The 27,813-nt window shown below is 41.0% G+C and overlaps 1 protein-coding gene across 1 annotated transcript; it reads right to left on the bottom strand.

The window, feature by feature from the left end:
* Positions 1–1,927: 1,927 nt before the first annotated feature.
* LOC133916991 (probable protein phosphatase 2C 8) lies at positions 1,928–7,103 on the bottom strand. Its single transcript, XM_062360913.1, has 3 exons — positions 6,311–7,103; positions 2,865–2,970; positions 1,928–2,447 (listed from the first exon to the last, which is right to left on the bottom strand). Exons 1-3 carry the CDS (start codon positions 7,067–7,069, stop codon positions 2,131–2,133), a joined length of 1,182 nt encoding a protein of 393 aa, XP_062216897.1. The 5' UTR covers positions 7,070–7,103; the 3' UTR covers positions 1,928–2,130.
* Between the last annotated feature and the right edge of the window lie 20,710 nt (positions 7,104–27,813).

Genomic DNA, 27,813 nt, shown 5'->3' with positions numbered 1-27,813 from the left:
CTATGAGGGATCATATCTAAAAAGATAGCAATAAAAATAATAAGATGCATCATTCTCCACACTATATTCTAGCCAATCATATTTAGTAAACCATGCTGCACAAAAAATCCTTAAATCTTTACCAAACTGTTTTTTGGAAAAGTATGTCTAATTGGTTGAGTCGGACCCTTCAACACATAAGCTCTTCTAACTTTATCTCTAATATCATGATCAAATTTATCTATTAAGATACGAAGTCCCGGATCGGCAATAATATACTCTTGCCTAAATTCCTTAATATCTTTGTATTCTATCCAAGTAGTTGCAGGAGCATGAGTGAAAACTACTATTTCATTTTTTGCATCATAGCCTTCACCAACTCTACTCTCCCTCGTACTTTGGGTATTCAAAGATGTTGGTTTGAAAAATTAATGTCTTGATGATCTAATAATTGATATTCTGTGAAAGAAATGCTGATGTTATTGAAGGTTTTCTTGATGCTTGCAAGATGCGGAACAGAATGAAATTCATCTCAATGGCTCAAGTCAATTCACCTCAATGGCTCAATCTCAAAATCTCAATTCACCAAAGATCGACCCACTTGCCACGCAGAAGTCGCAGACGCAAGGCTATCGGCTACCACCTGCTCGCCTGGCGCAACAGCGCAAGCGCAAGCCCCTACCGGCCTGCCGCAATGGCGCACGCGCACATGCAACCCCTTGCGGCCTGCCGTAGTGCCGATGTCGCTACCCACTAAGTGCTGCCGCGGTGCCACCTGCCACCTGGTGACACAGGGTCGTCCGCCGATGCAGCCACGCGTGGACGCGCCCACGCAGACACGTTGACAGCATGCTCATGGACGCGCCCACGTAGACACGCTGATGCCTGACGGCTTGAGACTACCGGACCCGGACTGGGGAGCAGAGCACCGAGCACAGCAGCCTACTCAGGAGATGACGAGAAGCACTTCAGCCTCCGCGGCTCCGCCAATCCGCGTCCCGCCTCCCCTCTCCGGCTCTCCTTCACCGCTTTTGCGGTTCTGCCGTTCTGCGCTGCGCTTCACGGCACACGGCCAGCTTGACCCGCCTGCCGCCCAGGTGCCGGCAATCCGGCACCTTGCTGGCCGCCTGACCCACTGCCCTGCCCGCATGGCGCCCACTGCTGCCGCAGCCCGCACGGCGCAGACCACCGCCGCTGCAGCGCTGCCCAGTGCCCACCCGCTGGCCGCCTGGCACCTGCCCGCCTGCTGCCACCACAAGGCGCAAGCCACCGTCGGGACTCGAGAGTCGGGAGACTGGAGATTGTGGAAGGACTAGGGACTAGGGTTACGCTTGCGGGCTGCAGATTGAAGTTTTATTTACGGGCTACTGATCATGTGGGCCTGAGCCATTGGCCCAGTGGGCCTCCCCTGGACGACGGGGAGCTCGGACGGCCGTCCATACTCGCCCTAGCGGCGGATCCATCCCTGCCCTCGGCCAGCTTGATGCCGGCATACGAGATCGTCACGGTCCCGCCGTCGTGGCCCACTGCGAAGTCGCCGTCAAGGTTCAAGAAGCCGATGGCGACGTTGAACTCCACGGGTATCATCCTCGATCGTCTGCTCGTCGACGTCGAGCTCCCGTGCGTTGACGAGGCTGACTGTGACGTAGGTACGAGTGTTTGTGGCGATCCCGAACCCAATTATCCGAGGGAGGAAAACCCAATTAGCAGTGGAATCGGATCAAAATTTCTATCTCGCACAACACCGCTCAAATGCCGCTGGCTCAGAAACCAGGGGCTTTCGTGTTCGTCAACAACTCGGTACTTTCTCACGGACAAGGCCTGGCGCTCTGACTGGACTCTGGACTGGACAATAAGCTGCTTGACCTGAAGATGCAACGGCGAGTCCAACAGACAAGGTGTAACACTGCTTCAGCTAAAATAGGATGCTAATCTGACTCGAACGAGATAATCAGAAATGAGAAAAGCAGCTCATGCTTATTGCTGCTTCGTTCGGCCGGAATGTCATGTCACAGAATAGAGCTAAAGAACCAACAAATACAGCAGCACAGCTACCAACACTCACCAGTCGCAACACAGGAGCAGCTCTACGGACAGACCGCTGAGAGCCCCTTTTTACAACATCCCGTCATACACTCCTACAGACGGACGCTATCTGCTCGCCGTCCTGCTCTTCAGGCGTCTCAACTCCACCACCACGACGCTGATGTTGTCCTTGCTGCCGTGCGACATCGCGAGCTCCACCAGCAGGGCGGCGGCATCGGTCGCGGTGCTCCCGGAGACGGACTCTGGGTACTTGGAAGCCGCGCGCCCGCTCAAGCAGTTTCTCGCAATCTTGCAAGCCACCTCATTGGACACGACATCCCACAGCCCGTCGCTCGCCAATATGAGGAACTCGTCTTTGTCCGTCCGGTCCATGACAGTCACCTCTGGTTCCGCTGTCACATATGGTTTCAAGTAATAGTCTCCTGAAATGGCAGATAGAAGAAATTCAGTGATCAATAAAAAATAGAGCATAATCTGTAATTTCTTATCTAAATGTAGACATGATATATAATGTGTTGAGCGTTTCGAGTTCACCAAATTCCAAGTCCACATAGGGTTTTGCACCTCATCCGAGTGAGGTTTGTTACTTCACTAGTCATCATAGGGACCAATACAGGTATAGCTTGGCTTATTGGACCTTCAGGGTACACAGAGCATGGCATTGCAGAAAATTTCAAAATGATCCGAGTGACAACGTGATCAGCTATCCTCAGCTAATATTAATTGTTTCCTTACCAAAGCTACTGCAATTGTTAGCCAGTTGAAACTCTAGCTAAGAGTATGTTGATTGTGCGTCTCTGTTCACGTGGGAAACGGGTACAAGAAAAGGAACATCGTACCAATTGACCTTGATGTCGCTAGCACCCCCAGGACACGGTTCCCATTCCAGTTGATGACCCTGCCACCAGCTGCTTCTACTCTTTCCAACTCATCAGGGCGATCGGGCTGTACAGTATTCATAAGCATTATCAATGGCAAACGTTATAGGTTACACAAGGTTGAAACTGTAAAAGAAGAAGTAGCAGGAAAGGAAATCTCAAAGTGATCCCAGTAGAAATTCAATAGCCAACTGCATCGTCAAACAACAGACACAACATGACTGACAAAATAAAAAACCTGGATTTGAAAAATGATTAGACATAGCAGAACTTAAAGTGGAATAGTTCATTTCACATTTCGTATAAATATGAAGAACCTTATTGATATAATGGAACTTAGAGCAGAACATAGTTCATTTCACATTTCAGACTTTTTAGGTGTTACTGTTTTCTGTACTCTGCAGACAACTTCCACAATTCGCAGTTCAAAATGATGCATATAATGAACAATGGTGCTTTTGTCTAAATATATATCATAGAGAGATCATGTTGGACTAAGTTGAGGTGGGTATCTAACGGAAGCGTGGCACATCAAAACTCTGGAAATGTGGACAAGGAAACAATCTGTTCTAGATGAGGGCATATCAAGTCATATCAAGTGTGGCAGCAAACACCAGAATTCATGTATTGCCAGACTAACAAATAGAAAAATGTATATCACCAACTTTCCTTAATCGCTTGGGTGATCAATGCATTCTCCTGGCGCCTACATCCTGGGCAAGGTAAATCTAAATAAAATTGGCTAACATGCCCCCCTTTTTTTGCAACTGGAGCTTTCACATATTTAGGAGAAGCTATGCTGCATTTTCAAACCATCTCCTCACATTAACCAATTGCGTTAAGCGCACCTGCAGAACAGTTGCATAATCTCCTTGCACATCCTACATCATTACAGTTTAATGCTTAAACCAGAATGGGGGTTGGTCCCCACATTGGGAGTGAAAGGACCAAGCCGACAGATAGCAATGCTTAAAGCAGCAGCCTGGCAAGTGGCCACCGCACTTGATATGACTTGACAAACCCGCATCTAAAACAAATTATCTCTTTAACATTAATAGTGTTAATGTGCAACACTTACATTTTGACATTAATAGTGTTAATGTGCAACACTTACATTTTGACACCCACCTCAACTTTATCCGCACACCAAATGTCAAGAACTTTATTCCCTGTTACTGTACCCACAATCTTGTTTCCAGCTATGTCATACCATAGAATGTATATTACACCCTTTTGATATTTTTAACCCTCCAAATGATGTGCAGTTGTTTATGGTAAACGTCTGCAGCATGCCATTAGCACTTTAAAACAAAAAAAAAACAAATTTAAGCATTGTCGCAGAAGCATTTGGCAACAGTCTACTCTATTTTTTGACAGTTTGATCATAAGCTGTAACCCAGTACTTCTGACATTGATAAAAGACAGAAAAGCTTAAACATCTCACCTTTGAAGATGTCATATGGTGAAGCATCCTATATGGCACATTTTAAGCACAAATTAGTACTGAATAATGTCCCGGTACTGTATGACGTTTACCATAAACAACTGAACCAAGAACATGGGCAGTTTTAAAAAACAATCTAAATGTATGAAACTCTTGAGGAATTTTTTTTTTTCTGAGAGGCACAAAACCACCCAACTTTGCCAAGAGATATGACAGAGATAAACTAAAGAACTCGAAATAATAGACTAGATGTATGGCGACAAATGGTAATTAAAGACACTGAAAACGCAGCTATTCCTATTTGAAGTTTTCAACGAAACTACAGGAGCAGAGGTCAGTACAAATCTCAAGGACTGAACCGTGCTAACCACCGAAAGAAAGAAGCGAACTCACTCTCCCGGTGCAGTGCACACAATTACCACCCTACTAAACTAAATAAGACGACTCAATTACTGGGATGGAACATTTGCGGTTTCATTCTGCAAAAGAGAACTTGAGCATAGTCTAGAGAGAGACAGGCCACGAAGATACAGGAGGTAGGGGCTTATGTCTGAAGAACAGTTTCTTTTGGCCACATGTCGAATTTGAGTCCCATCTGTTCTGCCTAAATCATTACTAATCAAACCAAAATTTCGTGACAATGGCCCAACAAACATACTATATTCGTTCTCAAATAGATGTTGTCCTAGAATACGTACGGTCAAACTTTAAAAACTTTAACCATTAATATACACAAAACTATTAGGATTTGGCACATGAAAATGATAGTAATAAATTTATTATGAAAAATATTTAAACATCATCTAATTTTTATCAACTTTTATTGTAAGGTAATTGTCAAAAGTAATAGTCAAACGTATTTGTTAAAAACCGTGTCGATATCCTGAACGATAAATAAAAGAGCACAGTAATCTTGCTTGCTAGTGAGAAGACAATTCCACGTTGTATGAGCTGTACGCAAGTGTGTGTAGCCTAAATTGTTTCAGGTACGCATATGTAAATATATTAACCAAACCCTTCACAGATTAGGAAAAATGATGACCTGAGCAGCCTTCCTAGTACAAAAGGAGCCCATCACAGATAGCCAACATACATGTATGATGCCGCACGGCAACAGGAAAAAGCAGCCACACTGACCTCGATCCAACACAGAAATCGGTGACCCGTCTTGGCTGGGAAGTGGGAACCATGGCTTGGCCCAATGGGGAACTCCACCCCTACGTGTCGCCCGCTTCCCCGCGTGACCAGGACCCGGCCAGGTGTAAGCCACCCGCCGCTTGGCCTTTACCTTAACAAACCCGGCCGGGGAGGTGGGAGAGTTCTCGGGGACTAATCCTTTCTCACGCAATGAGTCAAGCTCGGTCGCCTAGCCCCACACGACCACCTCTATCCCCACCCCCATTTTCATCTAAGAAATTTTATAAGATTTGATCTCACGTAAAAATTCTTTCTTACATATGACACATGTTTTTTTTCTATTTCTTAATTACACGTGTCAAGTGTTAAATCAGAAAAATCAGAAGTTTCGTAGGATTCTTTCGATAAAAAGTGTGATAGAATTTCCTTCCCACCCCACCCGGCGGACACGAGCAAAATCACCTTCTAATTTGGTTCAGCACGAGCCGTGCAAGGCGCCTTGCCGAAAGCGAACGGCACGTTCGAGCACTCCTGTTTCGACACGGCCGCACGCGAAAATAGGGGTTGGTCCGGTGCGCGCCGAGACGTTGGAGGCTTGCAGCCTACGCGCGACACCTGCGATCCGGGCCAAAAACAATCTTCGCGGAGGCGATGGCGTCATGACGTCGACGTCCATGCGTTACGTCTCTAATTCGCAGCCGGATCGCGCACAAATCCAAATTAATGCGGATCTGGAACACTTGGCGAGTTATCAGTTTGCCGTCCTTGATGGTGTCAGGCGGCAGAGTCGGGATGAGTTTGTTTGGAGGGCGTATGTGTCGTGTACCTTGTGGTCGGAGGAGAGTGGAACGGCGACGCCGCCGCGGGAGAGGACGGCGCGGGAGTCGCCGCAGTTCGCGACCACGATGCGGCGGGGGCTCACGACGGCGATGACGGCGGTGGAGCCAACCGTCTGCTCGCCGGAGTCCTCCTCGTCGTCGGCGCCGCCGACCTCGCCGTCCACCCGGGCGAAGCAGGCGGTCATGGCCTCCTTCCACCGCGCGCCGTCCTCGTCTTCGTCCGCCCCGAGGTGCAGCCGCACCACCTCCTCCGCGAGCACAACGTGCATCCGCTCCCGGCACGCCTCCGCAATCCGGGACCCGCCGTGCCCGTCGTACACCGCGAAGAACTCCCCCTTCCCTCCCTCGACCGCGCCGCCCTTCTCCTCTCCCGCCGCGGCCAGGAACGGCGCCGCGACAGCGACCGCGTCCTCCATCTCCCGCCGCCGCCCGATCACCGACACCGCGCCGTGCGACACGCACGCGGGCCACCTCTCCGACGCTCGGGCCACCGCCTCCGCCGCTGGGTGCGGCTCTGGCGCCACCTTCGCCGAGTCGGACGAGTCCGAGGAGCTTTCGGACACCGGGCGCATCCGCTTCGCCGCCTCGTCCTCCTCCGCCACCGACGCCGTCCGTCCCAGCCGCCGCAGCTCCAGCCTTCGCCGCCGCGCTGACCGCGCCACGGCGGTCACCCTCTTGTCCCCCGCCGCGAGCGCCTCGCGTACGGGCACGCCATGATCTCGCGTGCTCGTCTCACTGCCGCTCATCTCCTAGGTGAAGGAGAGCAAAAGACGTCCGGGGGTGGGGAGGCAAGCAGCCTTTAATACCAGCGACCACGGGGGTAACCGTCGGATCGGCCGTAGATGGCCCCGATGCGCGCCAACGCGGGCGGGAGCCGAACCCGAACGTGGATCTCGCGGAACTGGACGTGGACGGTGCGGATCAGCCGGTGCCCGTCGCGTGGCGCTCTCCACAAACGGTTTTCGATCTCGGGGCTCGGAAGGGCGTGGTGCGCGCGGCTCACGTGGACCGTAGAGACGGGTTCCCGCTGCTTGCTTGTGGGGCCTAGATGTCAGTGGTCGGAGTGTGCGTGGAGAAGGCGCAGCCAGTGGCCTCGCCGTTTGGCGCTTTTATGTAACGCGTGGGACCCGAGTGTGAAGGGGAGAGGGGTTACGTGGAGGAGAGAGGAAAGGTACCCGGTGGGGGCATGTCGTGTGATTTTGACTGGTAGGAAGGAATTGGTAGACGCACGCCATTAAGCCATGACAATGTGCAAGATTCAGGTACCTTTGGATGCTTTTTTTTTTTTTAAGACGTGGATGCCAGTGGTTAAATTTATTCTAAAACTAGTTTTTTAATATTAATTAGATATCTACGTAAGTAAAAAAATGATATAGTAAGTAATTTAAAGATAAGAGAGAATAAACTTATTTTTTTTAAATAAACTAGCTCTTTAAGCAGTCTAGATGATTATAAGATAATAATTTTTTTTACAATACCTCAAGAAACTAAAAACATACATGCATATATTGAAAGTTTATTTCTTAACATCATTTTTTACTCTCTCTTCCCTTAGACATCATCTAAGAAATAAAATATTGGGAGTGATGCAATACCTTAGAGTTTGACGATGTTCAAATTAGGTAATAACAACCTCTCTTCCAGAACTTATTTATGTCTCTCAAAGAATTCTAGAAAGTAAAAATATCTACTATATAAAACACGAATTGGTTTTCATGTCATCCCTTCATTTACTCTCCTTTTAATCTACAAATTTTGTAATAAAAACCTAATAAATTCGAATAATATACTCATTTTTGTAATAAAAAGACTCTAAAATTCGAATAATTTACTCATTTTTGCAATCTATCATTGTCATTCAATCTCCCCACCTTGTTACCGGCTACGGACATGGAACTCATTTTATTAATAAAAATAAAAAAAATTAGGAGAAAAAATAGCGGATAATCTCCTCGTCCTTTTTCAGATCTCATCTAAAATCAAACTACAGTATTGATCCCAATGTATTTGTTCAGTGACACTGTCATAACGCATCCACATATCTATAATATGAGTTTATATTTGATGTTACCACATTTAGTATTTATATTTTCGTTATAACACACATGCACTTAACTAGTTACTTTACATTCCATTGAAAAATACTATACATAGAAAATGAGTAGCTAAACAATTAATGGACTTTCATGGCATGTTGCTAGATAATGTGAGTTTTCATGAGTTTCTAAAATGCTTTAGTGTTTTTTTAAAATCAAAAGTTTCAGTGTGTCGCAAGCAAGTCTCAGTCAATAAAAGGTTGAATTATGGATTTTGATGTGGATTAGCGCTAACGGTAGTCAGTGTTATTTAGACACAGACACAATTGTTAGAATACGACTCGAATTCGGTGACTGACTTGGCAAAGAAAATTTAGACATGCAAAATATAACTTGAAATCCGACATGGATGTCAAAATCCGATTCGTATTCAAAGTATCCGAATTATAAAAAAAATTGGACACAGATATCTAGGTAACATTGACATTAGTCATATTATCATTGTCAACTCATAACTAAAAAACCAACAAAACTAGAACTAAAGAAACTCAACACATCCCCTATCTCTTCCCCACACATGAGCTTGGGCTTTTCTTGATTCTAATTCCTTGAGATGAATATTCGAAATTTTACATGCAACTAGCTCACCTTATTCGATATAAATGTAGAGCAAGATAAGAAGAGCATGAGAGAATTGGGCCTCAAAGTTCAAGAAGAATTTATTGGGGCTTTAGTTTTCTAAAAGAAAGCAAAACACGGGCTTCCTTAAAGTTATCATATGCCTGTACGATCTATACCCCGATTCAACTGGTATAGGATGATATGTTGTTGAGTAGCTTTTGCTTTTCTAGTTGGTATTCTCCTTAAGTCGGTGACACAAATAGAGAGCCAGGACGGTCTGTACATATAGTAATACAAATAGAGAGCCAGGACGGTCTGTACATATAGTAATACCATATATACTTTTCTTATTCACCAAATACATAAAAGCAATTTTATTAAATATTATAAGCAAATTAGATTAGATTAAAAAACAAACTAGAAATAATATGAGGACAACTACTAAGATAAATTTGCTCAATGTTTTGAAAAAAATCTCAATTTACAAATTCAAATCCATAAGACACAAAGGCAGAAAATCAAAGATGCAAAAATTAACTCCCAGTTAATCAAGCGCCATTTTACAACGGACACGTGACAACTCCTTTTGGAAAGAGGGATTCGTCACAAGTCTCGTTTGCTCTTTGATTGCTGCCTTGCGGGTGTTGAGAGCGATCGGGTGCTCGGTCGTGGGACGGTTGGCCGGGTGGAGCGGAGAAATAGCGGTCAGCCTGCGATGTTTGGAGCGTGGCGGGGGAACGCGTGTCGACGGCTCGGGGCGCGGGGGGCATGCCGGGGTCCAGGTGCAGCACGCAACCTGCGCCCGCCCCCACGTCCTCCTCGTCGCATCCCTCTCCCAGGGTTCTGCGCGCCGGACCCCACAGCCCACACTACTGTGGGCGCGCAGACTGGCGGCGTACGTGGAGACCCTGGCCGTTATACCGGGCGCGTGCCTCCCTCCTTTCCCCTGCAGACTCTCTCTCTCTCCGCGCCCCTGTCGTCCTTGCCGACCTCGGTACGACGAGGATGGCCTGGCCGTCTTCCAGTTCGCTGCGCCGCTCGCCACGTGTGGCGACACCGAAGAGTTCGCAAACGTGGGGCCCCGCCCCGCCATGCCTTTCTCTTTACGTGTCAGACCCAGGTCTCTGGTTTTTGAAAACCTCGCGGCTGATCGTCGGGTTCGATGGGTCATCGGGGTCCTCGAACGTAGAGTGGTGCGGCAGCCTGTTTGACGTGAAGTGAGGTTCGTTCTGTACTCGTCTACGGAGAGAGTCTGCCTGTCGCGTAGCGTTCTAATGGAGGTTCGGTAGCTGGTGAGAAATTGCTTCGAGAGGACGTGGGTGATGCCTCGGTGAATTAAGCAGTGCTGACCAGGATCTCAGGGTACACGTACGTACAGTCCAAGGAAGGAAGCATCCAGAGTTTGGCTTGGTCAGATCATGGGAACTCCAAGGCTGGTACTGGCTCAACGGAAGAATGCCAAGTGCACAACTCTTTTTTTCAAAGTCGCGTGTATGCTGATAAAAATATTCTTTCCGGTACGTTGGCCGGGGGATATACGTACGTATTGAAAAGGAATTCCCATTTGGTTGAGACCACGCGAAAATATCTACTTTTGAATGCACGCGCACCACGTCGTATTGACGACGATCAGTAATGCCAGGCATGCACCCAGCAAAAGATATTTTTGCGCTTGTGCATCAGTGCGTGTTGCGTCCTTGGATACAAACAAATGAAAAGAAAATGGAACAATCGCACCATTGACATGCATGCAACCAAATTGATTAATCTCGTTTCGGTTTTCAAGCAAGCATGCATTGCTTGTATTACAAATAATTGTATAGAGATAAAAAAAATTAGAGAAAATGAAAACTCATTTTTTTTAATTCATGTGGTGGTTATATATTTATATATGTTGAATAGATATGATAAAAGGATATGTCTATTAGAAAGATACTCTTTTCTTAATAGACACAACTCTTGATAGTTGATCAATTGGTCATATGATTAAATATCTAAAGGGTGTCTCTTCACTAGAGGTAGTTATTTTATAACACTCCACCTTGATCAATTTGATCGTCCGTATACATTACATAAAAAACTCCTACAAAAACTCTATGGAAAAACCTTAAGGAGAAATATAATACGGTGATATGCTGTTAAAATTCAAGAGGCGGCTTCCTCTTATACTTACAAATCTCGAAGTCGTCGCATACCAATACCATGAACATATTGGGATGTTGAAATTGGTAAGGACTTCGAGAATAAATCTACGATGTTATCGCAAGATTTAGTTTGCAAGATGTTTATCTCTCCATTTTGTTATAACTCATGAGGCTTAGTGATATTACTCTTCATATAACCTGTTTGCATATGTGCAACATAAGTAACATTATTTTTATAGATAATGGTTGATGATTCAATGGAACCAATACCACATGACTAGACTATTGTATGTGGTTCACTATTCTGCGAAGTCATACATATGTATGTGATATTTCAGAATGATAGATAGAAATAGCTATTGGAATCTGTTTTGATGACTCCTATAAGATGACTATATCACCATAAAATTTTGTCTATAATCTGACGTTATGAGGATCAATTATATAGCCAAAATATGGATATTCCACTATAGCCATATCTTGATTTTCCTGATAGAAAAACTTAGATCTTTGGTACCGTAAAGATATATATGGATATCATCTTTGACTCTCACCTAATAGCGTTGTTAGAGATGAGCTATTTGCGCTAGCAAGTTATCTGCAAATGCAATATCAAAAATATTGTGATTTGCTAGATACATAAGCGTTTTGATGATACTAAGATATAGAACTTTATGTACAATATCTTTTCATTGTCAACTCAAGATATGAATAGATCTTAATTCATATTTAGGGATTGAGTAATCATAAGTGTTTTGATGGATATGATTAGCCAATATCATTTGAATATTAGTGGACTGATGGATAAATATTCCTAGAGGAATATACTCTAGTTGTAGACTTCAACGAAATTTGGTTTTACCCAAATCATTTATCTTAAATTCTATGTTAAGATGATTACAAACTTTGTCATGTGTAGTTTGAAGATGATATAAAATTCAATTGAAATTTTATTATGAACACACATATGCAATCGTCATGGTTGTAGTAACCCTTCTATGGAAGGAACTCATTTAGTTAGTTATACCATAATCAACTTAACAGCTTAAAATCATAAAGTGATTTAAGTTGTACACAATATATATTATGATTTGTATTTAAATTCAGAATACAAAGTTCATTAAGGACTTATATGTCTGAATCTATCCAATTCATTTGATCAACCAATGATATTGAATATGGGAACTTAATTTCCATACATACCATGGGGTATGTAGCAACGTAATTGATACCGGATCTCTGCGTAAACTCTTGTGCTACAAGCCTCGCTATTTCACCACTTATAGAATGAAAATCCATCTTGCTTCCGTAGGTAAGACCTTTTGTTATTGAGTAAAAGCAATTCTCCTTAATTACCACCTTTGGTTTGACCAGTTGAGTGTTGAAACATTTTGCCTAGGACTTTTGGTCTAGATCCAGTTAAAAGTGTACGGCAATTTTGAGGAAAAATATATGTCGATAATTTATAATCTTTGTATTGATTGATTCTATGAAATCAATATAGTTCATGGAAATATTGTCCTATTTAACTTCATGTATTTTCCACAACAATAAAGTTAGGGTGTTCCCATGACCCATCGCTTGAATTTGTGTACACATTTGTGCTGGGCATTTGGATGATGAACATCTATAGGTGTTTGGATAGTGAATATCCATAAGGCGTCTATCAACTTGATGTTGATTTGCATTTACTGTTGTGGAGGAGGAATTCCTCTATTTTTGCGTTAGCTTGCAAGAAGTATTGTCCTTTATGACCGTACTTCTCTCCCTCTTATTTTGATTTGGGAGTTCAGTGATTTTGTTTGGTATCTCTACTCTTTCTGGTATGTTCTTAACATGAATGTAGAATTTAGTGACATCTTTGTTGTCAATATATACATTTTCCATGTTATTTGCAATATGTTGCAATAAAGGTTCGAGATTAGCTGAGTTGTATATGTCCAGGATTGTATGTCTGCATGGAGTATCTAAGATAATTGTATCTGATCATGGTAGGCAGTTTACTTCACGGTTCTGGCAACGCTTATATGAGTCTATGGATACAAGGTTGAATTTTAGCTCAGCATATCATCCGAAAACTAACAGGCATACAGAAAGAGTAAATCAAATCCTTAAAGACATGTTGAGAGCATATATTTTGAAGGATGGTAACAGTTAGATCAAGATAGCCTTAAGATGTCTCCTTTTGAAACCTTATATGAAAGAAATTGTAGAACCCCATTGTTTTCGAACCAGACCGGAAAAAGCCAAGTTTTTTACCCAGAAATTCTGAGAGAAGCAAAAAGATAAGTACAAGAGATCAGAGATAATCTGAAAAAGGTATGCAAATAATCGACATCGAGAACTGACTTTCAAAGTAGGAGACTTCACAAGGTGTCACCGATAAGAGGTCTACTGATGCGCGTTTGCCCGATCTTCCGAAGGTAATATGATAAGTAGATTAGTGGAGTTTCGACGTTGATGATCCAAAGGCTCCGATCAGAACAGATCAAGAACCCTCGCAACCACTACACCACTACTCCGTGATTATCAATTGTAACAAGACGCGGTTGACCTCGCCTAGAAGTCTTTTCCTGCAAGTGAATCGAGAACACAAGCAAGAACAGGTAGATGCAATCTGAATATTGCTAATTACCAATGAAGCACTCAAGTTTAGGGTTCAACAAACCGATAAACGGCGAAATTGTATTAAACAGAATAATCTAAGCTAAACCCAAGCCTAAACTATAATAGTTACTGTGTATATATAGGGAGGCATGAGGAGGTCGACCTAGGGTTGTGCAACTATGGAGAGAGGCATGCACAACCTGGACTCCGACTCCGACACGATTACAAAACCCGGCAAGGTTCAAAATGGTGATGCAACACTTTATTCCTTTGACTCTAACTAAACTATAAGTAATATGTGGTCAAGCTCATATCCATTGGAAAGAGCTCGTCATAAGCTTTCCAGAATGTCCAAGATTGACTAAAACGGACTTCGTATGAGAGAGTTATGCCCGTTTTACTGACGTGCTGTCTTGGAACTCGATTTCGACCACGACCACGACTAGAGCTCAGCCTTGAGTCCGAGTAGACTTGGCCTTCGAGAAGTGACGTTCGAGTAAGGTTGTGGTGCTTCTCTCACATTCCTATGCAATAAAACATCACAAGAATTTAGTAGTAATCCATCCAAAGAAACATAAACAGCAAGGAACGAGTTCACCTGGTGGTCTAATTGTCGTGCCCGTGCTCTTGTAATTGGACCTTATATGATTTGAGGATAATTGGTGGTATTGATCGTATCCAAAGGAGCTATGGGCTCATCATCCTCCCCCTCTTGAATTGTAGTCATCCTCGACTCAAGCTCATCGTCTTCTCACAAATATGGCTTCAAATCTGAAATATTAAACGTGAGGCTAAACCAAAATCTGCAGGTATGTCCAATTTGTATGCATTGTTATTGATTTTCTCAATTATCTTAAATGGTCCATCAGCTCTAGAAATCAACTTTGATTTTCTTAGTTCTGGAAACCTATCCTCCCTCAAATGCAACCAAACTAAATCACCCGGTTCAAAATTTATTTCCTTCCTACCTTTACTTCTAGCAATCTTATATTTTTCAGTCATGCTCTCTATATTTTTTTTAGTTGTGTCATGCAACTTAAGAATAAACTCAGCACATTTCTTAGCATCTATATTAAGTCTTCCAAAAATAGACAAAGGTAGTAAATCAATAGGAGCACGGGGATTAAATTCATACACTATCTGGAACGGACTTACCTTGGTGGTGGAGTGTACCGACCAATTGTAAGTAAATTCAATATGTGGTAAACACTCTTCCCACATCCTCAAATTCTTCTTTACAACTACCCATAACATGGTCGATAATGTGCCATTGACGACCTCTCTTTGACCATTAGTTTGGAGATGACACGTAGTAGAAAATAGCAGCTTTGTCCTCAGTTTATTCTAAAGTGATCTTCAAAAGTGACTCAAAAACTTTGTGTCATGATTTGAGATAATAGTATTAGGCACTCCAAATAGTCGAACGATTTTCCTAAAAAACAAATCAACTATGTTTCTAGCATCATCGCTCTTGTGACAAGGTATAAAATGTGCCATTTTAGAGAATCTATCCACAACTACAAATATGCTATCTCTTCCCCTCATTGTCTTAGGCAATCCTAAAATAAAATTTATGAAATATCCTCCCAAGGTACACTAGGAACAGGAAGAGGCATGTAAAGATCATGTGAATTTAAGCGAGACTTAGCTTTATTGCAAGTGGTGCAATGTGACACGTAGCACTCGATGTCATGTCTCATCTTTGGTCAAAAGAAATAAGCGGCCAGCACATCTTCAGTCTTCTTTGCTCTAAAATATGTCATCAATCCTCCTCTATACGCCTCCTTCAACAACAAAAGATAAACGGAGCTAGCTGGAATGCATAGCTTGTTAGCACGATAGAGCAATCCGTCATTCAGCACATATTTATTTCATATTTTCCCTTCTGTAAAATGTTCAAGCACTTCTTTAAAGTCTAAATCAGCAGCATATACGTCCTTAATGGTCTCTAAACCAAAAATCTTATGATCAAGTTGAGATAACATGGTATAACACCTAGAAAGCGCATCAATAATCACAATGTCTTTTCCTTTCTTATGTTTTATGATATATGAAAATGACTCAATAAATTCTATCCATTTAGCATGTTGTTTATTTAATTTATCTTGACTTCTAATATGTTTCAGCGATTTATGATTAGAATGTATAATAAATTCTTTGGGCCATAGATAATATTGCCAAGTTTCAAGAACACGAATTAAAGCATACAATTCTTTATCGTAAGTGGAATAATTCAAACTTGACCCACTTAATTTCTCACTGAAATAAGCAACAGGTTTACCTTCTTGAATTAGCATACCTCCAATTCCAATTCCACTAGCATCACATTCTAGTTCAAAGGTCTTACCAAAATCAGAGAGTTAGAGCAATAGAGCATGGGTAAGTTTCTCTTATAACAACTTGAATGCTTTTTCTTGTGCAGGTCCCCATTTGAAAATTACTCTTTTTTTGCCAACTCATTTAATGGAGCAGCAATGGTGCTGAAATACCGCACAAATCGTCGATAGAAACCCGTAAGACCATGAAAGCTTCTTACTTGAGTAACAGTCTCAGGGGTCGGCTAGCTCTTTATGGCTTCAATTTTTTTCTTCATCCACCTCTATGCCCTGTGGAGTAACAACATAGCCAAGAAAAGAAACTCGATCCGTGCAAAAGGTGCACTTTTCGAGGTTACTGAACAAACAGGCATCTTTCAAAGCATTAAAAATATCACGTAAATGATTAAAGTGTTGTTCTTGTGACTTGCTGTAAATCAAGATATCATCAAAATAAACCACCACAAATCTTCCAATGAAAGCACGTAAAACTTCGTTCATCAATCGCATGAAAGTACTATGTGCATTAGTTAACCCAAAAGGCATTACTAACCATTAATACAAACCAAACTTAGTTTTAAATGCAGTCTTTCATTCATCTCTAAGTTTCATTCTAATCTGATGGTATCTGCTTCACAAGTCAATTTTAGTGAAAATTATAGAACCACTCAATTCATCAAGCATGTCATCTAACCTAGGGATAGGGTGATGATATCCGATAGTAATATTATTGATGGTTCTACAATCAACACATATACGCCAACTACCATCTTTCTTAGGAACCAAAAGAACGAGAACAACACAAGAGCTAAGACTTTCTTGTACATACGCACGGTCCAAAAGGTCTTGGACTTGTCGCTGAATTTCCTTAGTCTCTTCCGAATTGGTCCTATATGCAGTACGGTTTGGCAAAGTTGCTCCCAGAATCAAATCAATTTGATGCTTAATCCCTCGAATAGGTGGTAATCCCGGAGGTACCTCAGCTAGAAATACATCCACAAACTCCCGCAAAAGGTTAGCAACAGCAGGAGACAAAGGGGTAGATATATCCTAAAGTGAAACTAAAGCATCTTTGCATATCAAAGCATAGCATGGTAGCTCATTATCACAAATTTCAGCAAGATCAGATTTAGTGGCAAGCATTACACACCCTTTCAGTTTAATTTCATCGGACTTAGAAGTTGTTGTTGCTTTCTCCTTTTGGGGTGAAAATTTTTTTTCCGCTACTTGTTGATTTTTATATTCATTCTCAAGCTCTTTTCTCTTATTTTCAGCTATCTCTTGTTCACATTTCACAATTTCAACAGGGGTTAAAGGTAGAAAAGTTATTTTCTTTCCTTTATGCATAAGAGTGTATTTATTATTTCTACCATGATGTGTTGCATCAATATCAAACTCTCATGGTCGTCCTAGCAAAAAAGAGCATACTTGCATGAGAACTACATCGAAATCAGCACAATCATGATATGAACCAATAGAAAAATGCACTCTAGCTGTTTGCATTACCTTCACCTTACCGTTATTGTTGAACCACTGAATGTGGTATAGATGAGAATATGTTCTTGTCGGCAAAGAAAGTTTCTTGATCAAATCGAAACTTACCAAATTATTGCAGCTTCCTTCATCAATAATGACTCAAACACGAAAGTCCTTGACTATGAGGAACATCTAAAATAGATTATGGTGTTGTAACTGTTCCGCTTGCTTCATTTGAGTACTAACACTCGCTGCACAATGAGTGTCCTATAATTCTTCGTAGCAGTTGCACTCAATAAAGAAACGATACTTGAAGGTATTCGAAGGCTCAAATTGGTTCAAATGAGTTTTATATTTGAATTTGAGTATATGTATGCCGCACTATTAAGATGGATGCAACATAGAGCTATTTGTCATATCTCAATGCTCAAGAGTTTCTAATCAACCCAAAGTGAGAGTTTGTTTAGGAATCCGATGCGGAAAGTTTGAAAGTGTCTGAATTGGGTTTCAGGGTGTTCCTAGTTTGATAAAATGTGTTTGAGATTATGAATTTATTTGGGATATGTAGCCCTATTAAGAATCTTTCTATAGAGTCTAAAATCGTCAAAACGGACTTCGGGATCAAAAGTTATCGTCATTTTCAGAGGGTCAGCTATGCTAAACTCGGACATTCCAGACAGACACGGATACTCCGGGTTGGCTGGAGTCTCTGGGATAAGCTTCGAGTCGGGTGATCTGTTAGGACCTAAATGTTTCACCCGGATACTCTAGGTTGACCCAGAGACTCCAGGTTCTGGTAGTTGTCCGGACCCTCTGAGTTGTACTTTGGCCAGGGTTCTCGATTACACATTCAAGTGCCAACTTGGATACTCCAGGTTGACTCGGATACTTTGGGTAAGTACAAAAAGCTGTGTAATGGCTAATTTTTAGGGGAAGCGTATAAAGAACCCCTCACCCTCACCCTTTTTTGCTGCTGCTTGGGCACGAAAGAAAAATCCTTTAGAGCAAAAAGAACTCCCTCCCACTCCAATCTAGTGTGTGATTTGAGAAGAAAAGTGAGTTAGGTTGAGATATTGCAAGTTTGATCTTAAACTTGAGATTCTTAATACTTCTCTAGTGAATCTCTTAATCTCAAGATTTTAATTTGAATCTTTCTCGCATTCGGATCACATCAACAATGGATTTTATGTGTTTACTTGTAATAGTTGATTTTGTGAAGAATATTTTTGAAGCATGATGTTTAATTTTTAAAATCCTTCTTCCCATGCCTTTTGAAAGAAAGTTGATATATGCCTTATTGCAATTACCATCTTGTAATATCTCCATATACCATTATTTTCTTACAATTGACAGTAATTCAAATGGTAATCCTTGTTGATCATCTTTGTTTTAATTTTTTCTTCTAAGTAATTTCCTTCTGTTGAAAGAATTCATTCAACTCTCTTGATAGGAAAATTTATTTCTTCAAGGAAACTTTCCTTTTGGAGTTTATGGAAGCTTGCTATCTCAATGCTTAAATCATTATCCATATACTTCCTTGAGATAAGTGTTTAAGCATGTTTAGAACATCTTTATGTCTCTATATGCTCAATCTTCACTTAGTTCATTTATTGAACTTTGTGAATGATCATTTTTTGATCTTCTGTTCACAGATATAATTTGGACATCATTATTGGTATTTTCTCTTTCATTTGGTATCTTTAAGTCTTATATTATATTTTGTCCAAATTATATCTTTTTGGATCTTAAAAATGACGGGCATGCTTGTTTGACTTAAATGTTAAAATCTATAGCATGTTTGCTTTCTTTGATCCAACGTATGGAGTAAGCCTCTCTCAATATCTTTTGTTGCATAAAAGGTGCATAGAGTTTTACTTGACTTTCAATTGGGATATATGATTTTAATCCTTCAATTGGTATCTATTTTATATGCACCGTCTTTTGAAAAGTTTACTCTATATGGTGAGTTTTCACTAGCCTTTTCGGACCCAATAAGTTTAGAGATTAAATTGTACTTAAATGAGTTTTAGGTAAAATGGAGATACATTGGAATCTTGGACTAATCATAATAAAGATTCTTCCAAACTGAAGATCATTTCAATTGGATTTTTGTTAAGAAGGTCACTATTTCAATTGGTATTTATAAACAAGATCGTCTTCTTCAACCTCAATTGGAATCAAAAGAGAGGATTATATTAAAGTAATGTCAAGTAAAGATGAACAAGTCACCGAGATGAATAAGTCACCGAGATCAATTAACTTGCTCTAAATCTATGCAATCTACACAAGTTTTAATATTATATCATAGCATGAAAACGACTTGCGAAAAAATATTTTTCTTGCAAGTGCTTAAAAAACTCTTTATTGCAAAGATGAGAAATTTAAAGTAGTATATTTTTGTAGGAATTTTATATTGATGTTTATGATTAATTCAATTCCAAATATGCAAAAGAATCCATATCAAATACTTGAGTTGCTCTTATATGCAATATTGATAAAAATTGCAAAATCTTTTTTTTAAGGATTTTAGTCCGGTTTGTTTGGCCTTATTGAACATGTATGCTTATGAGATGTTGATACTTTGTGATAAATGAAATATTCATTATAATGTCAACTATTTTGCACTGTTCAATTTTGTGTCTAATCTCGGACTCATGCTTGTTTTGCTTTCAATTAAATTTGTTTCAATTGACATCTATTTCAATTGGAATTGGTATCTCTTTCAAATAGAATACTTTGGATTTTCAATTGATATCTCTTGTAGGTATTCAATTGATATCCTTTGCAATTTTAGTTGGTATTCTTTGCGATTTTATATGATATATTAGTTTTTTTAAATCTCATTTGGTATCTCTTTGAGCCCCTTTGACCTATTGTATATCTTGTTCTCCTCACATAGTTCATAATTGGATAAGTGTATTTTGTTTAACTCAAATTATGAGAAATGAACATATCATACACTAGCTTTCAATGATGCCCTCTTGTGGGATATATCTAAAGTGCTTTGAAGAAAATTTCTCTTTTGGTGAGTCCTTCATAATTCTTATCAATTTGACGTCAATTGGAGAAGAATTCGTTTCAATGATTCCATTTTGGCATTTATTTCAATTGTAGGATAATTTGGACTAGATGTTATATTTTGTAAGAGAACTTTGCTTATGGGGGAGAATTATTGCTCATGAGAGAAAATTTGTAATAGATATTTTGTTTGTAAAGAGAATGTCAATTGGGGGAGTTTTAACAGAAAAATCATACAACTCAGTTTTAAAAGCAAAAATATGCAACTCTTTTGCTTTTGAAAAGTTTTTGCTTTGCATGAGCATATTTATTTTCATATATACTTTTTCATGCTTGCTTCATATGTATAAAGAAACTCCGTCCAAAATTTGAGATAGATAATGTATATAATGATATTCAAGATTCATTCACACATGCATAGATTATGGGGGAGTTTGCTTTATACATGTTCAGTTCTACTAACATTAAAATCTTTGTGGTGTTTGATGCTACTAAAACTAGTTTCGGTAACCTTAAATATCTTGTGATATTTGATGTTTCTAAAACTTGTTCTTTATATATATTCATCTTTGGATTATATGTATACCTAGAACTTTAAATTTTCAAATATAACCATCTAGTGAGATTGTCATGAGTTGCCAAAATAGTGGAGATTGAAAGAGCAACTAGCCTTTATGTGTGGTTTTAGTAATTAATAATAATACCTATGGACTAACAATGTTGTTGAGTTTGTTAGTAAGTTGTTCCATAGGTGATGCATGGAGGAGACATATGTATCAAGATGAATGAGCTCTTAATGATGCTAATAAGAAGAAGGAAAAACTTATATAAGATTAGCGATAAGCTTGAATACAAAGTTACTTGTGGAGATCAAGTAACTAATAGTATTCCATTGTCAATAGAGTTTTAAGGACTAACACGTGTGCTTTATGCTTAAGAGTGAGTTGGGGTTAGAATACATAAAAAAGCATAAGTTGAATTGAAATCTAATATGCCAAGAGTGAAGAACAAGATTAGACTCTATATATGATAAAGTAAATTTATTGAAGATGTCATATACACAATGGTTTTCTACAGCAAGACGGTGAAGGACAAGCAAGACTCGGCTACGATGGACCATCTGGTGGTGAAGAGCAAGCAAATAGCTTCGCGCCGAAGGACCAAGGCGGTGGTGAAGAGCGAATGAAGGGTATGTGCCAATACCGTGCGAGGCTATGAGAAGGTATGAGTGATTCGCATTAATCATATAAAGAATCATGAAAAGATAAAGTGAATACGATATAGAAGTTGGAAACCCTCAAGGTTTGAAAGAAAAAAGTGGTACTTGAAGGTATTCAAAGTCTCAAATTGGTTAAAACAAGTTTTACATTTGAATTTGATTATAGGTATGCCGTACTATTAAGAGGGATGCAATGTAGAGAAATTTATCGTGTCTTAGTGCTCAAGAGTTTCGAATCAACCCAAAGTGAGAGTTCGCTTTAGGAATCCAGTGTGGAAGTGTCTGAATTCGGTTTCAGAGTGTTCCTAATTTGATTAAATATTTTTGGGATCATGAATTTAATTGAAAAGTGTAGCCCTATGAATAAGCTTTCCGTAGAGTCCAAAATCGTCGAAATCGGACGGGATCAAAAGTTATCACCGTTTTCCAGGGGTCGGCTGTGCTGAACTCGGACACTCCGGGCTGACCCGGATACTCCGGGTTAGCCGGAGTCTCCGTGTTTAGCTCTGAGCCGGGTGATCTGTTAGGACCTAAGTGTTACACCTAGATACTCTGGGTTGATCCGTAGACTCCGGATTATGGTAGTTATCCGGACCCTCAGAATTGTACTCAGACCAGGATTCTCAGTTATGTGTTCAAATGCCAACCCAAATACTCCGGATAAGTAAAAAAAGTTGTGTAACGGCTAAGTTTTGAGGGGAGGGTATAAATAACCTCTCATTCCCACCCTTGTTTGCTGCTAATTGGGCACGAAAGAAAAAACTTCTAGAGCTAAAAAAATTCCCTCTCACTTCAATCTAGTGTGTGATTTGAGAAGAAAAGTGAGTTGGGTTGAGATATTGCAAGTTTAGGTGCAAGTGAGCATATCTCCTATCTTGAGTACTCGGGTTCATTGGCAATAAGTTCATTGTCATGTTTGTTACTCTTGAAGCTTTGAGCTTCTAGACGGCTAGGCGTCGCCGGCGAGCATATAAGGTTGTGGTGTGCCGCGGGTAGTTTGTGAAGGCTTTGATTTCGCCTCTAGAAGGCAAGAAATCAAGAGTGAAAATCCAAGCCCAAGTGTGACCGAGCTTGAAGAGGAAAAGGGTTGAGAGAGACCCGACTCAAGTGTGACCGAGCCTCTCAACGGAGACGTAGGAACCTCTAGTAGAGGTGTCCAAACTTTAGTAAACAAATCACGTGTCTTCTTTTGTTTCCTTGTTCTTGATTTCTTACTCAATATTTATGCATATTGCTCGATCTACTTGCTCACGTGAAATTGATTGTAAGTTCTCCATGGATCTATTTGGAATTATTATTTGGGACACGCGACTTCATTCAGTTTTAGCTAGAACTCCTTATGCGTCCTTTAATTTCAGTTTTGAGTTCATTCTCTGCTGAACCCAGAAGTTCCGAATTTAACCCGAAAACTTCGGATACTGTACAATCAGCTTTGAAACCGGAGGTTCTGGATTCAACTCGGAGCATCCGGTGAATAGTATTTTCAGGATTTTCAACTAGAGTTTTCTTGCACATCTTTTGCTAGTTTTAAATAATCTTTGTTACCCAAGGATTGTAAATTTTACAATTATTTAGGGTGATTGTGCACTAGTTGAGCCTAGCATATTTAGGATTTTCACTTATGAAAAATCCGTTAGTTTATTTTCTGCTGTAAGTTTAGGCCAATGGTAAAAAGGGATGAATTTTTATAAAAATGCCTATTCACCTCCCGCAATGCGACATCATTGTCCTTTCAAGTAGCTCCAGCAGGGTCCTTACGTCAACCATTTTTTCTGGCCCTTATGCTAGCCGGCGTCCGATTCCGGGGATTATCAGCTGTTGGCCTAGGGAAGAGTATAAAAGGTTTCTTAACTCATTCAAGGGCGAACAGGGGTCCACACACTTCTGAACTCTTAGACGTGGTGGATCTTTACTTTTTTCCACGTAGGTTAAGAGGAAAAGAAAAAGTATATAATAGGTTAGTTAATCTGATCGAATGTAATCGACTTACCTGTAGATTATCTTATCTATGAATGAAACTATTGAAGTTGATTGATGTGCCACGAGTTCTCAAGTATCTCATCGTTTGGAGTAGATAATCATACTCATCCAGATCGAGTAACTTCAACTACTATGAAGGGTCCTTCCCATTTAGGTGATAACTTCTGGTATTGGGTTTGTTTCTGCACCTTTCAAAGGACAAGATCTCCAGTAGCGAGTCTCCTAGGCTGGACTTTTTGACTATGATATCTACACAACACTTGCTGATACTTAGCTGCTCGAATGGATCCTCGATTAGGGTACTCCTCGAGTAAATTAATGTCGTCCACTTGTAACTGCTCTTGCCTCTCTTCCGAGTAATTTTCCACTCGAGGTAATCCAAACTGCAATTCAGTCGGGAGCACTACTTCTACTCCGTAAACTAAAAAGAATGGAGTTTCACCGGCGGCCCTGTTAGTTGAGGTACGAACGATCCATAGTATTGAGGAAAGCTCTTTCACCCATCGTTTTGAGTAGGCCTTCAGCCTATAAAAAATTCGAGTGTTGAGACCCTACAAGACTATACCATTGGCTCGCTCAATCAAACTGTTGCTCTAGGGGTGAGCTACAGAGGCGAAATAAGTTTTAATGCCAAATTCTCCACAGAACGCAATAAAGGTCCCGGTTTTGAACTGGCTACCGTTATTTGTAATTATCCAATGCGGGATTCCGAATTGAGTAATTATGATCCTCATGAACTTCTTAGCCATTTTTGTGGTTATCTTCCCAACTGGTTCGGCCTTAATCCATTTAGTGAATGTTTCGATAGCCACGAATAGAAACTTGTAACCGCCTTGGGCCATTAGGAATGGTCCCAGGATATTTAAGCCTCAAACGGAGAAAGGCTAAGAAATAGGAATTGTTTGCAAAGCTTAAGTTGGTCGAGTGGTCTACCTTATATAAATATTGGCAGCTCTCGCACTTTTTGACTAGCTTGGAAGCATCCTGGAGGGTAGTCGGCCAATGGAATCCCTGGTGCAAAGCTTTTCTGACGATGGTGCGCTAAGACGTATGATTACCACACATGCCTCTACGGATATTGAGCAATAATTTATTGCTCTCTTCATGAGTGATGCACTTTAACAAAATTTCGTTACTCCCTTTTTGGTAGAGCTTGCCATCTACCAAAGTGTATAGCTTAGACTTATAAGTAATTTTCTCTATAGACGCACCATCATCACGGATGTCTTAACCTTCGAGATAGGCTTGGTACGGAGTCATCCGAGTCGGCTCGCATTCAAGTAGTGTGGCTACCATGTCTGCGGTTTCTGCCTCGCTGACCTGCCCAGACTACTGGTCGGGATGGGCAGCATCCGTTCGTCGAACTTTCAGGATAGATGGTACGAGGAGCTTCTCAATGAAGACTCCTACTGGCACCGGTGCTCAAGAAGAAGTGAGTCTAGGAAGTTCATCCGCGCTAGACTTATCACTCCTTTTTATATGTGTTACTTTTAGCCCTTCGAACATTTCCTCAAGCTTTCGCACCTCGTACAAGTAAGCCGTCATGTTGTCGTTCAAGCACTGGTACTCTTTCTGCACTTGGTTTATGATTAGCTGTGAGTCCTCTTTCACGAGAAGTCATCTAATTCTAAGTGACACGGCTATACAAAGGCCATTTACTAGTCCCTTATATTCTACAACATTATTAGAAGCTTTAAAATATAATTGAACAACGTATCTGAGTTCATCGCCTGTCAGAGATTTGAGTATTATGCTAGCCCCCAAACCTTAAAGCGTGAGCGATCCATCAAAGAATAGCGTCTAGTGGTCCTCGACCACATTTGGCTTAGTTTCATCAATGCTTCCATTCAGTGATGAATTACATCAGTACTCCTGACTTCATGCTTATACGTGATGCATAGTGTACGTCGAACTCATTGAGTTCAAACGCCCAATAGGCGATTCGTTCAGTAACCTCTCTATTGTGTATGACGTTCTTTGATGAATATATTATCATGATATTGACCTTATGCGTCTGAAAATAGTATCATAGCTTCCGAGAAGACATCAAGCGTATATAAAGCAATTTCTGCACTTACAGGTATCGTAATTTCGTATCGTGTAGGATCTTATTCACGTAGTAAACAGATTTCTGAACCTTAGCCTTTTTTTTAAAAGACATTCCCGTTCGACTAAAAAAATATACTTACAACTGGTATAAATTAGAATCTCATAAAAAAATTCAATAAAAAATCACATAAAATTTCCTTTTACAGATGCGCGCGTGAGATTTGAAGGAAGAATATGATCGGGAGACGTCTCCCTCAGTACGCCTGGAGCCTGCAGGAGGGTTCGGCCTTGTCCATCGTACGGGGCGAATCGACAGGTCGCTTGCTTTTGTTCAGGGTAGTTGGGCCTCGCAGTACGGACCAGCCAGTGACCAAACACGTGCCCCGTACCCGGGCCGATGCTGACTGGCATAAAGGCTTCCTTCCCGTTCCAGGCGAACAACGCACGGTACGTATTTGATAGCATCGACACTACTCGTCTCAACTCCGAAGCAATGCTTGAGTGCTGGAGGAGCACAGGCGCGATGGCCGATGGAGCAGCAAAATGGGCCACTGCTGCTGAACTGAACTGGACTGGAACGCGGTCCAGTCTGCGAGACGACGTCTAACGAGAACGTTACACTTGGAAGGTGGTTGTTAACAAGTGCTGCTGCGTTCTTATCTATCATTGACCGAATATCGTGCTCATTAGAGCTGAGACTTGGCCGTACCACTCTTAGGTTGGTATGAGTTTTGGTACGGTCCAAAATACGGCACGCTATGAAATATTTTTAATCGGATCAGTATAGTATGAATATGAGAGTATAAGTAGGTGTGCTGACACAGCATGATAGTTCGAGCCGTGTACGTGTCGGTATTGCATGAAAAGTGTATGGTATAATCTGTATGACTATTTTTTATATTTATTCTCTAATTTCTCTAATATAAAATGTGAGATACTAAGAGATATGTGTGAGCGTGAGAGATAAGATTGTACCACACGGCTCGGTATGTCACGAGGATAGATCAATATGCTGAGGGATTTGGATCTTTCTAGATTGATTTGTGCCAATACGATATGACAGATAACTAATTATACCTAGTAAATATGACACGATATGATACGAGATATAATAGAACTAGATGGTGCCGACAGGGCAGCAATAGTGCTGATCGGTCGGCACGGCCCCAGCACCAGTGCTGATGACCGATCAGCTGAAGTCGGAAAACAATTCTCTCTCAGATATCTGAAGAGTTAACAGCCTTCAGGAAAAGTACATGGGCACCAAGGAATGTCCAAGCTACTTCTGCTCCAGAAACGAATCAGCAGCAGCGCAGGTTGCTGTGGTGGGTTACCAGTTTCATCAGCAGTGTAAACATAGGAGTTCGACAGAACACCGCCACCGCTGGAACTGCCAGCATTGATTTCACATTACTCTATCCCTTCAATGCAAAAAAAAAAAGCAGTACATACTAAGATGATAGAAATGTAAGATTTTTAGAAGCATATTTTATAGACACTATCATACGAAAGACTTTCTCTCTTACGATAACATGTGTTCATTCTCTCTACTCTTTAAGTCAGTTATTATATCACGGAATAGATAGTATGGATAGAGTTTTATGAGAATCTTTCTAGATAGAATCTTATAAAATTTGCTTTCAAAATTCTTCCTGATCACAACAAAAAAAAACGTATTCCTGGATCTTGGTATTTGGAGGACGACACAAGCATAGGACACGATTCAAGAATGTGATGTCTGAAATTTCACCCCCAACATGTAACTCTACTGCTAATCAGCATTCAGTGATAGCAAAATTGGCAGTTTCAGATTTCAAAAAGCTTGAAACGGTGTCTGTAGTTCAGCATGCTAGCGCATTGCCCGTTTACTAATCGTTTTCTGAAAAGCTGTTACAGCATTCTTGCATCCAAACTATGAACATATACACAGCACAAAAAAGAACACTTTTCGGTTTGGTACTCCTGTCAGCTCCTTCATCGTCGGGAATCTTCATCTCGGATGCTCTTATATATGGCATGGTGAGC

The sequence above is a fragment of the Phragmites australis genome, chromosome 1 (genome assembly GCF_958298935.1).
Source record: "Phragmites australis chromosome 1, lpPhrAust1.1, whole genome shotgun sequence".
NCBI classification, from domain to species: domain Eukaryota; kingdom Viridiplantae; phylum Streptophyta; class Magnoliopsida; order Poales; family Poaceae; genus Phragmites; species Phragmites australis.
This window is presented reverse-complemented; position numbering and strand designations above follow the sequence as displayed.